Consider the following 12,027-nt stretch of genomic DNA (forward strand, 5'->3'; position numbering starts at 1 on the left):
TTTTATATTTATGTTTCATGTTCCCAAATTATGTGTTATAACAGTAAATATAGAATTGAAATTTATTAGCAGATGTGCAGTACCTGAGAGAATGCAAGTTTACTAGGACATGAAATTAAAAAGTTAAGGAACTTTTGAAGGAAATAGAGCAATTGCAGAGGAATGGAGGATGTGTCTAGAAGAATTCAGTTGATAATATACCATAATACGTCATTCCCAAGATATCTTAAGAAAAAAACAAATCCCTTTTATGGAGCAGAACTTTTTAAAAGTCTTTACTGATAGCTCTCTTATTTAGATTCTATCCAGAAAAGAATAATTTAATATGCCAGAGGAGTTAATTGTGTTGGGATTTTTAGCCAATATCTTTGTAGCTCTTAGTAAAATTCACTGATCATAAATTTCCCAGTTAAATAAAATGTATGTGTCTATATGCTAGTGTAGGAAAGTTTATTTGAGAAAAGGTCTGTGCTGTTACCCCTGATGAGATGACAGTCTCTCTGCTTTCTCCTGCTGTGTGCTTTTCTGCTGCTCATCAGTATCTGATCAGGGTGTGGAAACACCACTTATATCAATCAGGCCTGTTTTGAGGTCCAAGACTCTTAATTCTTACTGGGGAGAAAATTAAAAAGGGGCTGATTGTTTCATAATACGACACTTTTGGTTACTATATTAAAGTTATCCAAAATACGTTACAGCCAACTTATCACTTTATATTTAGCCAAACATCGCCTCTCATTTCCATGAATAACTATAAGCTCATTGGTGATTTTAAGGATTAGTGTATACATAGATATCTAATGATACACAAGTGTTAGACTATTTTCTCAATCACTGTCCTTACTAATCGAAAATAATGTGATGAATACTTTATATGAAGTTTGTATGAAGCAGTAGCTCAGTGCTGAATACTAGTTGGCCCTTGGTACATTTTGAAATGTTTTTGAAAGAGTGAATGAGGGAGAAGTTGAATTTATATTATTTGCGTTTATTCTAAACCTAATCATTTTGTTTTTCATACTAGAATTGTGGAATATTTCTACACTTTTCTCTCCATACTATATTAATGTCAGATAAACAAAAATGTCCAGTTCTTCCTTTTCTACACTTTTCTCTCCATACTATACTAATGTCAGGTAAACAAAAATGTCCAGTTCTTCCTTTTCTTTCACCCATCTTAATTATGGGTTTCTAGAAGTTTATTTGCTTTCTCCCCATTTACGCTCTCGCTATAACTTCCACAAAATGTTAGCAAGAACTTTCTCTTAGGGAGTGTGTTAATGTGTTCATTGTGTTAACTTACCTACTTCAGAGTCAAAAGGTCTGGATTTAAGACCTGGTTTGCAACTAGATCAGGCAAGATTCTAGAAGGAAACTGAATCCAACTCAGATGGTTCAAGAGGCTTTAATGAAGGGCCATAGACATAGGGGTGGATTAAGGAACCTACAAGGAATGTTTTCACTAGTTACAGTGGGCAGCTCAAAGGGGCAAGGAAAATAATGGTGTTACTGGACGCTGGTGACAGCTGTGGAGAAGGAGGTGCCTGTCAGGTGCCATGGTAGTAGAGGGACACAGCTTCTGTCAGAAAATGTGGCCAGAGAAGGGAGGGAGCTGGGAAGAAATAATCCAGCCTTTCTCTGCCTTCTGATCTTCTGCCACTGACAGATGGCACGAGGACCTAGAAGATGGGTGTATTGAGGGCAGCCTCCCTGATCACAACATAAAGCATATTGGAGGGAGAGGGTAGCGGCGATATGATAATAACCAATGCGACTACTACGCAGCGAGTGCGGAATTGACTTTGGTAACCTAATATTTTAAATTCAGTTTTTTATCTGTAAGCTGTAGATACCTGGGTTGGTATGAGTGCTTTGTCTCGTATTTTGTTTAAGTTTTGATATGGATTTGAAAAGCTCACTGGATTCTGTGCTGCATTTGTTTTAGAGGAGCTTTGGTTGCCACTATGGTTTTAAATGTTAGTTTTATGTTTTCCAATAATTTTTGAGAAGCGAATTACACAGTAAGTATTAAGTATTTTCCAAGATTTAGAGACTTTTACTTATTGCCTAATGACAGGTTTTGTGTTTTTCACTCTTGCTGTAGACAGAGCAGTACTTCTGAGCTTACTGGTGAGGGTGCTTCTGAAATGTAGAGATTGTCTCCCTCGTAGAAGATTGGTCAGAGTTCACCCTACTGCTGCTCTCCTTGTTGCCGGCTTCTGTTTTTTGAGACAGCGTTGATGCCTTGTCACACTTTTTTCCTCCTAATTCTTAACAGTATTTCTACTCACAGAGATCTACCTTTATCCAGCTCCGCCTGAACATTCGTAGGCTAGACCAAGGTTAAGACAGTCACCCTGTTTTAAAGAAAACTATAGCTACCAGATCATCAGATAATATTCATACTTTTTTAAAAAAAAACATACAAACTATATTATGATTTTTAAATTAAATCTCTAAATCGCTTTCATTTCATGGCTCGAATTAGAAGTTTTCATAAATTTCAAACTGAACTTTTCTGAATTCTAACTCTTAATTATTTTCCACCAGACGGTCTGCTAAATCCCGAAGCAGAAGCCCATATTCATCTAGGCATTCAAGATCACGTAGCAGGCACAGATTGTCTAGATCCAGAAGTCGTCATTCTAGCATTTCTCCTAGCACACTAACTCTGAAGAGTAGCCTGGCAGCTGAATTGAACAAGAATAAAAAAGCCCGGGCCGCAGAGGCAGCACGAGCTGCAGAAGCAGCGAAAGCTGCAGAAGCGGCTAAGGCTGCTGAGGCTGCCGCCAAAGCTGCCAAAGCCTCGAACACTTCAACACCAACCAAGGGGCACACAGAAGCTGGTGCCGGTGCCTCACAGACCAACCATGTGAAGGATGCGAAGAAACTGAAGGCTGAGCATGCACCTTCTCCCTCCAGTGGTGGAGCTGTAAAAAACGACAAGGCAAAAACAAAGCCACCTCTTCAGGTAACAAAGGTGGACAATAATTTGATTGTAGATAAAGCCGTCAAGAAAGCAACTATAGTTGGGAAGGAGAGTAAATCTACTGCTGCTACAAAGGAGGAACCAGCATCTCTTAAAGAGAAAAGTAAACCACTGACGCCGAGCATAGGCACCAAGGAGAAGGAACAGCATGTGGCTATAGTGACCTCTACGTTACCACCTTTACCTTTGCCTCCCATGCTGCCCGAAGATAAAGATGCTGATAATAGGTAAGCACCAAAATTTGGTCAATAACTGTTTAAAGAAAAAAATACAAGTTTTTTTTTTCTTTAAAAAACTTTACAGACTATAAGTAAGTGAATTAATTCTCTTTATTATATATGTCTTAAAATGAAGCACATGGCTTGTAGAATGGCAAAATTATAGTTTAGGCTAAGAATTCCAGGAATGCAATGTATAAATATCAGTTTGAGTTTGGGAATTAGAAATGCCAGTATTTATTTTGGTTTAGTATTTCTCGATGATACTGTCAGAGACAGGACATTTTATGAAAGAGTCTGTTCTGGGTGGTATAAAGCATGTATCTTGGTTATTTCTAAGTTTCTTCAGAAGCCTTTTAAATTTATCACTTTTGGTAGCTTTTTGAATTCATCACTTGTTAGTAGTTTTTTCTTGACTTTCAAAAACTTTTTGCAATTAGAGATTAATTACATATTACAGAAAACCCATAATGCTTTCCTTTAACATGTTTACAGATTTCTATTATGAATATTGGGGATGTGGCTTGTTTTTTATTTTGAAACATTTTATTTTTAAGAGAATGAAGGTAAGTTTGTCTAAAGTAAATGCAATTCTAAGAATGTTTCTTAAATGTATGCTAGGATGGAAGCATTATGCTATTGTGTGATATTTGCCTATTATACTACTTAATTTTTTTCATTTTTATTTTTATGAAGAAATTAGAGCTGTTTTCCCCGCTATTTTTTGTTAAAAAGCAGCTATATGGGCAATTTTCCTAGATGACATCTTTATAGAATTTGAAAACAAGTGGATAAAAATGCCATGTGGGCAGGTCTTTCAAGTGCTCACTTTGGTTAGCATTATGAAAATTTTATAACAGAACAAATAAAAAATAAATAACAATTCATGCCTTCTGAGGTGTCCTTTAACTACAAGCAAAAATGTTGCTGGGAGACCCCCATCCAGTTTAATGAAGTGTTACCCCACTGTACGACTCTAACTGTGGTATTTCCAGGTTTGCCTGTTAGGAGCACTGGAGATTCATAATGATAGTGATTTGTAGTTTTGATGAGTGCTGGAATGGACTCTCCAGCACAGGGAGGCATGAGGACAGAATTGAGTCACTTCATTAGTGAGAGAAGAACCCAGTTGCTGAGAATCCAGTGATTCTGGACTAGTGGGACTGCTTGTTCGCTACTTTATTCTTATATGCTTTAGGGATACATTTTTACTGATTATATTTTCAGGAACTCAGGACTGTACCCATGTAAATACTTAAGAAGGACATTCTTTATGCGTTTGTTTTTAAAGAGATGGTGGCACATTTTATACTTGGTCATTCAAAAATTTTTTTTACCCACCTTCTTTTCTGTCTTTTCTGCTTTTCTTTTTTGTTGCATCTTTGCTCTTTTTTAGAATGTATTTGTATGTTTCAGGATATAGAAGCTTCTTTAAGACTCCTGAGTACTACTGCTAATATGTGTGTGACCAAAGATTAATTCAACACCAGTTAGTCACTCTTCCTTTTGATGTTCCAGGTCTGAAATTTGGCCAGTGGGAACTCTTTAAGCTGATTCTGTCCTTTTGACACGACCCTGTTGGTTTTTGAGTGCTTCCTTGTTTCCTAGCCAAGTAATAACTTTTAGGCTCACTTTGAACTTTGCTTCTCTCCCAGACCTGGAATCCATTGCTTTCCAAAAATCATAAGATAGACTGGTATTTATGTTTTCATATAATGTTTTTTAAAAAATATTAGGATCATACTATGTGTAATATTCTTTGACTTGTGTTTTTCATTTACTGTGTTGGATGGAGATTTTTCCATGTTGATATAGATAGGTTCAGTATTCCTATCTATAGGAATGGATGCTTCATGCTCTTAGTAACTCTTTTGCTTAGATTTGTAATTGTTAGCTATTAAACTCCTTATATCAATATTTCATACACATGTGAGAAGTTTTTGTAGTATAGCTGTGAGCAAAATATGCACATTTAAAAATTTGATAGAAACTGGCAAATTGTTTCTCAGTAAGACTGTGTACCAGTTTATGTACCAAAATGTATGAAATTACTTCAGTAACACTGAATATTGTCAATTTTGAATTTTTGACAATCTTTAAAATATGTAATGATTTAATATTACATCTTTCTAATTATTGAGAGATAGCATCTTTTTGAACATTCATTGGCTGTTTATTTTTCCTAGTGAATTGCTTGTTCATATTTTACGCTGGACTTTCCTTAAAATTATTTTCCCTTTTCTCATCGATTTGTAGGTGCTCCTTATGTGAGGGATCTTAACTTAGCCTCTCAGAGTCTGTTGATTTATTCATTTTGTTTTTGGCTATATATTTTTCCTTTTTAAAGTGTAGTTAGATCTTTTAAAACTTCTGAGTTTATAAATTTAAAAAAGGTTAACTCAAATCTCACAGAAATTTGGTTTTGGATTTTATATGAAGAAGAAAGATGAGGCTCTCCTCTATCACCTTGTAGACTAATAGATCCAATTACTAACATTATTTATTGAATAATCCATCTCACTGACTTGTAGTGCCATATATAAACATTCTTACAGATTCCTGTATGTTTCTGCACTCTCTTTTCTATTAACATGCTTTATTATTTATTTGCCAGTACCTTTTGTTTCAACTTCTTTAGATGCATGGTATATTGGCTCTCAAACTCAAATTTCTGTTATAGGGGTAGGCAGGTAATGTAAAAGTGAGGGGATGGGATAAATGACTGACTAGTGAACAGCCCAGATATTCAACCTCAACCTCAGTGTTGCTGTTGCTGTACATGAATTTGGGCCCACTGTTGCTAGAGTTTTCTTTTTTTTTTTAAGAAGCCTGGAATTTGAATGTTTATGTAAGTCTTCTGATTTAAAAATATTGACAATTAAATCATAGTGTTTTATAAACTTTGGGTAGACAATATATGTTCTTTGACTTCAACCAGCCTTTGGCTTCTAGTTTGAGATCTTTTTAGACAGGCTGACCATATGACAGGGCAAATCCCACTTCATTATTCTTTTTTAGAAATTTCGTGGCAGTAGTTTGCTTTTATTCTTAGACAAATTGTAATGTCAGTCAGCTTGTCAGGTTGTATTTAAAAAACTCTTCCTTGGGTTTTGTTTGGGACTCTGTTAATGTAATAGATTAATTTGGAGACTGACAGCTTTACAGCATTATAGTTTCCTATACAAAAACATGTTCTCTTTTCATTCATTCAGATCTAGTTTTATGTTCATCAGTCAAATGTTTTTTAATTTTCTTCTGTTGGCCTAGTAAATTTCTTGTTAAGGCATTGTATTGTTTTTGTTGCAGTGTATGGAAACTTTTTAAAAATCACATTTCCTATTTGGTTATTGCAAGTATTCAGTGAAAATACAATGTTTTTAATTATATAACGTTATTCTTGGAAAGCAATATTTCATTTCTCTTAAGTCGGGGAATCTTGCTGAATTTGATAGTTCATATAATGATATATTTGAATACAGGCAGTCTTTTAAATTTCAAATTATAAGTAAAATTAAGACTTTAGTTTAGTTTTTCCCCCCCAAAAAATGTTGATTTGAATCCTCAGATAAATGAGAATTTTTGAGTAAAGCCTAAATACAGGTTAACGACTACAGTTTTCTAAATAAATTATTTTAAATAGGCTTATTTTCAGATAGAGTTCAAACAGAGTCTTTTCTAGAAAGAAGTTTTTACTGTCTTGGAATCCTGATTTAGTTACCCTTTAGTCACTACATTACTTTGGGTAACTGTTTGTATAGGACTTTATCCTACTGCTTAACTGATGGTGTCTTCCAAAAATCTGTGAGCTTTTTTGTGAGAGGAACAATATTTTAATGCATTTGTTATTGTTTTTGTTGTTACCTCTTCAGTGCCTTATGTAATACCAGGCACATAGGGGTGTGCAATCTGGATTTGTTGAATGGGACAATAAAATTGAAAAGTGGGCTCTGTGATACTATTAGTTTAAAAATAAAACTGCAAACCAATTTTCTTTTGAGCATGTTTTCTCTGTTAAAGAACCTTCTAGGGAGTAACACAGGGTTATGAAGAACAGGTACAATTTTATTATGATTATTGATAGTTTTTATCAGATGGTATTAAAGGAACCATTTGTTCTACAATAATACTAATGTTCAAAACTAATAGAAGGTAGAATTAAAATTAAATGATATGTTGATAACTTTATTAGTAACTTATGACCACAGCAGTGTAGTCTCACTAAACCTTTTCATTACGGGACTCGTAACTGCCATGTAAGTATGTGAAGTCCAAATGTTACTGTCCTTTTACGATTCTCTTTCAACATGTTCTATTATTAGATAACAGATTTTGTAATATCTGGGAGGTTTAAAATCAGTTACCAAGTTCAGATATACTTTAAAAGTCAGAGCTGTTTATTCAGTCATAATAAGTACATAACTAAGCTGAAAGTTTCACTTGCAATTCTAGTAAGCTAGAGCCTTAAAAAAATTTAGAAGAATCAGTGTCCAGTTTAGAAAAATTAACCTGAAAAGAGGTGCAGCTAAATTAGTTGTTTGTGGTTATTTAAATGGGAAAGATGAATAACAGCATGTAGTTTTGTTTATTTCTTACAAGACAACTTTTGTCCCTTCACTGAATCAAACCAGTGCTATTACAAAATTAATAAATTTTCTTGTAAAACATGACCAGTTGACTTTCGATTTTAATGTAGTTTTATAGTAATTATATATAATTTTTAAAAATACACAATTTTTTAAAAACAGTTTTAAAATTACAATGATGCTCTAGGAAGTCCCCGTATACCCTACACTGAGTTTCCTCATTATTAATATATTAGTATGGTGCGTTTGTTACAGTTAAGGGACCATTATTGCTAGTTCATACTTTGTTCACATTTCCTTAGTTTTGCTCTAGTTCTGTATCGTTTTTACCCCCACATTTAATATTTTGCAGTGGATATAGTATATTATTTTAGCTGGAAAGTAAAGAAACTCAGTTTAGTATTTTGCCATTGCATGCTACTTAAGTGTAAAACATGGCTGCATTTTAATTTTTCAACGAAATATTTTTTTGTGTTTTGTTATTTATCTGACTCCTTTCTTTTTTTAGTTTACGAGGAAATATTTCAGTAAAAGCAGTTAAAAAAGAAGTAGAAAAGAAACTCCGATGTCTACTTGCTGATTTACCACTGCCCCCTGAGCTACCAGGAGGAGATGATCTGTCCAAGAGTCCCGAGGAAAAGAAAACGGCAACACAGTTACATAGTAAAAGGAGGCCTAAGTATGTGCTTGCTTTCTACCTGCTCTTAAATTGATCAGAGATAATTCTGGATCATCATAAAATCATAAAACAAAATTAAGATTTAAAATAATAAAAAGTGTATTTATTCCTTAATTTAAGTATATGAATAAATTCTATTAGCGTTTTGAAAAAAAATTTTCATAATTGCCTGCATACCTATTCAAAATGACTAATAAAATCACATTTAATTTTCTGTCACAATTTGTAATGTATTAATTTCTTGGTCTATTGCATGTGTTCAATACAATAACTTCTATAATTAAGATATTTAAATAACACAGAATCACCGAAATTGGACAATGTGGAAGTTGGCATTCAGTGAGCTCAAACAAAATTAGTAATGGGCAAGCTGCTCTGCTTTCCTTTGGTTTTAGCTCCATTTTTTCCCATAAGTGAATTCATTCTTCATTTTGCAAGAGGTGGAATCGAAGAAGGTTTGAAATTTGTGTTATAAATTAGCTTCATGGAGATAAGTAAGTAAGTACGTGGAGATAACTCTTTCCCTTGAAACCTATTCCTCAGTTAAGGGGGAGAATGTTGATTCCGTTTTTACTTTTATTTAACCAATTGAAAATGTGAGTAAGATTGAGTTAGATCCAATTAAGCATTGCTGTTCAGGTAACAACCCTGAGGAGTATGAGGTGATTTTCTAGTATGGAGCAGAAAGCTAGAAAACTTTTAAGATAGTATCTCCTTGAGTATTAATAGCTTTATTCCTTTTTTTGAATTTGTTATCTACAGAATATTAAAATACTACAGCATTATGTATCTCTTTGAAGAATGTCAGGTATTTATCATATAACACACACGCACACGCACACACTTAAAGTGTGGATTCCTGAGAGTTGATTTTAATACTTCTGTACTCTCTTAGACTAAAAGTCTTTCTGGTGTTTCCATTTTTAAGATAATTTTATCTAGCCGTAAGTCTACATTTGTCTGTAAGCCTTATAGTTAGATTTTTGGTAATGTTCATTATCCAAATTTTATCTTTTGAAAGCTAATACATGTAGTCAAAGAATGAAAAAATTTTCTGGAGGTTGGTTAGAGAACTTTGACTCTTCATACTAGTATCAGTTTTGGCCACTCACTGAAAAATTACGTTTTATTTCTGAAAGTCCTTCATACAAGCTTTACGTCTCTTTCCCAGTTTAAGTGCTAGTCTACAGAAGAAGGGTTAGTGTGGTGAATGATACCTTGACTTTCAAGATAATTTATAATACCAGTCCCAGAGTTGCTTGTCTTAGATCACAAATATGGAATGGTAGGGGAAATAAAGTATATGATTGGGTGGAGGTTGGATATTGAGTATTAAATACTATTCAATTTGCTTGATTGTATATAAAAACTTCAGAACTATATTTGATAGAATATGTGGGCCTCGCTATGGTGAAATCAAAGAGAAAGATATTGACTGGGGAAAACGCTGCGTGGATAAATTTGATATCATCGGAATTATTGGAGAAGGTACCTATGGACAAGTTTACAAAGCCAGGGATAAAGACACTGGTAAGAATGCCAAATGCTGTGGATTTTTGGGCCAATGGAATATCATTTGTATTTCTCTTCTAATTTATCATGTTTTTGTTTCATCTTGTTTTTTATTTTATATGTGCACTTATGTAAGATGAGTACATGTAAATGGGTTTATATATATTTATATATTTTTAAAGTGTTCCTTTAGTATTTGTGAGGTGTAGAACGATGGGTTTTGGTTTCTTTTATGGTGAATAAATTCTTACATTGTTAGTAATCAGAGGAAAAAAGTATCTTGACCTTATTTCTTAGTAGTCAGTTTTGTTCTAGTAAGCCTTATTCAACACTTTTATTTTGGCCAAAATATATATATATATATATTTTTTTTTTTCTGTAGAAATTACTCTTTATTTGGAGGCCAGATTTAGCAGCTTAATCTTTCAGAACATAATCAGGAAATTGAGAGACAGTTTTAGTTTTAAAAGTCCTTGCAGAAGAGGAAAAAGTAACTGTCAGATGCTATGTATTTTACTAAGTAATGCACAGAGCCAGTGTATAATCTTATAATTTCTTGTTGAAATAAACCAGTAGATTAAAATCACATAGCTGTTTCAGGCCTTTTAATACAGGGGAGATTACCTTATACTTAGAAACTCCTGAAGGCAATTATAGCATGGAGTAATAATATGATAATGATGCATTATCAGAAAGAGATTAAATTATAACTTTTAAAGCTGTTTATTAAAACAAGGAATCACCCTCATTTTAGAATTCCATAAAAAAGAATCAAATACATTTTAATGATTAAAAGGATAAACATTCTTCTTTTGGAAAATTTGTAAGTACGGAATTCCTTTTCTTCTCCAAAGTAGATTGAACAAAACTTTATTATGATGAATAGTTTCTTATAATAGAAGCTGTGTGTGTTTAATTTAATGTTTAGATTTTATCCAGTACAAACTCACTCATACCTAAATTATGAGGCTATGTAGTATAGGGAGAAAAGTGCATACTTTTGAGACAAATAAACCAGATTTTGAATCCCACTTTCACTAGAGCGTAAATGGGCAACTTTGGGCAAATTACTGTGTCTGAGCATCTGTTCTTACCTGTACAATCTACAAAATTTTCTCATCTGTTCAGAGAGATTTTATGCATATATTAGCATATTATATATGCTATTATATATATTTATCCTCCTGTCCTTTACTTTTTAAAAATGAGACAGTGTCCACTCTTCATCATCCTGCTTTTTTTCATTTAATATATATTGGAGAGCATAAAATAACAATACATATGGATCTACCCTATCTTTGTATACACTTGTATAGTATTCCACAGTTTGGATAAATATCCCATAATTTACTTAACCAGAATGTTAATTTCTTAAACTGTCAACATTATAATTTGGTATATTGCAAACTAAAATATATTTTGTGGGTTGTAATTTCAAGTGGTAGGAACAGAAATTATGAATTAAAATATATTTAAAATTAAGAAAAATGTCATGTGGTAACCTGGTTTTATTTAATTTTCTAATAGGAGAAATGGTAGCCTTAAAAAAAGTACGTCTAGATAATGAAAAGGAAGGCTTTCCGATTACAGCAATTCGAGAAATTAAAATACTCCGGCAGCTTACTCACCAGAGTATTATCAATATGAAGGAGATAGTTACTGATAAAGAAGATGCTTTGGATTTTAAGAAGGATAAAGGTATGTGTGCATACTTACGTAACCAGTTCTGTGTCTCATGATTTTGCTATCTTGCAGCTTTTGTTATAGATATTTGAGTAATTACTAATACATTTCAGTGAGTATTAGATACATAAAACTATTACCTTAATGTCAAACTTCATTTTTAAATGTAGTTATGTTGAAGAATTATTTTATTTACTTTAGTGGTTTTTGAGTCACCTACATAAACATCAAAGCATGTTTACTGGTATCACACATAAAGTATTTGTTAGTAGTATTTGTCTTTTTGAGCATCAATATAGTATTTAGTCTTCATTTTAGTGATTGAGAAACAGTTTGTAGTACTATTAGAATATATTTACCTTA

General features: G+C 33.1%; 1 protein-coding gene across 4 annotated transcripts in view; it reads left to right on the forward strand.

The window, feature by feature from the left end:
- The window catches only part of CDK13 (cyclin dependent kinase 13), a 102,484-nt gene that overhangs the window by 21,942 nt on the left and 68,515 nt on the right, over window positions 1-12,027 (forward strand). For all 4 annotated transcript variants that reach the window (XM_019710219.3, XM_019710222.3, XM_019710221.3 and 1 more), the window contains exons 2-5: window positions 2,551-3,216; window positions 8,299-8,469; window positions 9,860-9,999; window positions 11,509-11,679. In XM_019710219.3, coding sequence (XP_019565778.2) covers window positions 2,551-3,216; window positions 8,299-8,469; window positions 9,860-9,999; window positions 11,509-11,679 — 1,148 coding nt within the window. The remainder of the gene's footprint in view (window positions 1-2,550; window positions 3,217-8,298; window positions 8,470-9,859; window positions 10,000-11,508; window positions 11,680-12,027) is intronic.

This window comes from Rhinolophus sinicus, chromosome 4 (assembly GCF_057876585.1).
Source record: "Rhinolophus sinicus isolate RSI-liver-muscle chromosome 4, RSI-T2T, whole genome shotgun sequence".
In the NCBI taxonomy this organism is placed as follows: domain Eukaryota; kingdom Metazoa; phylum Chordata; class Mammalia; order Chiroptera; family Rhinolophidae; genus Rhinolophus; species Rhinolophus sinicus.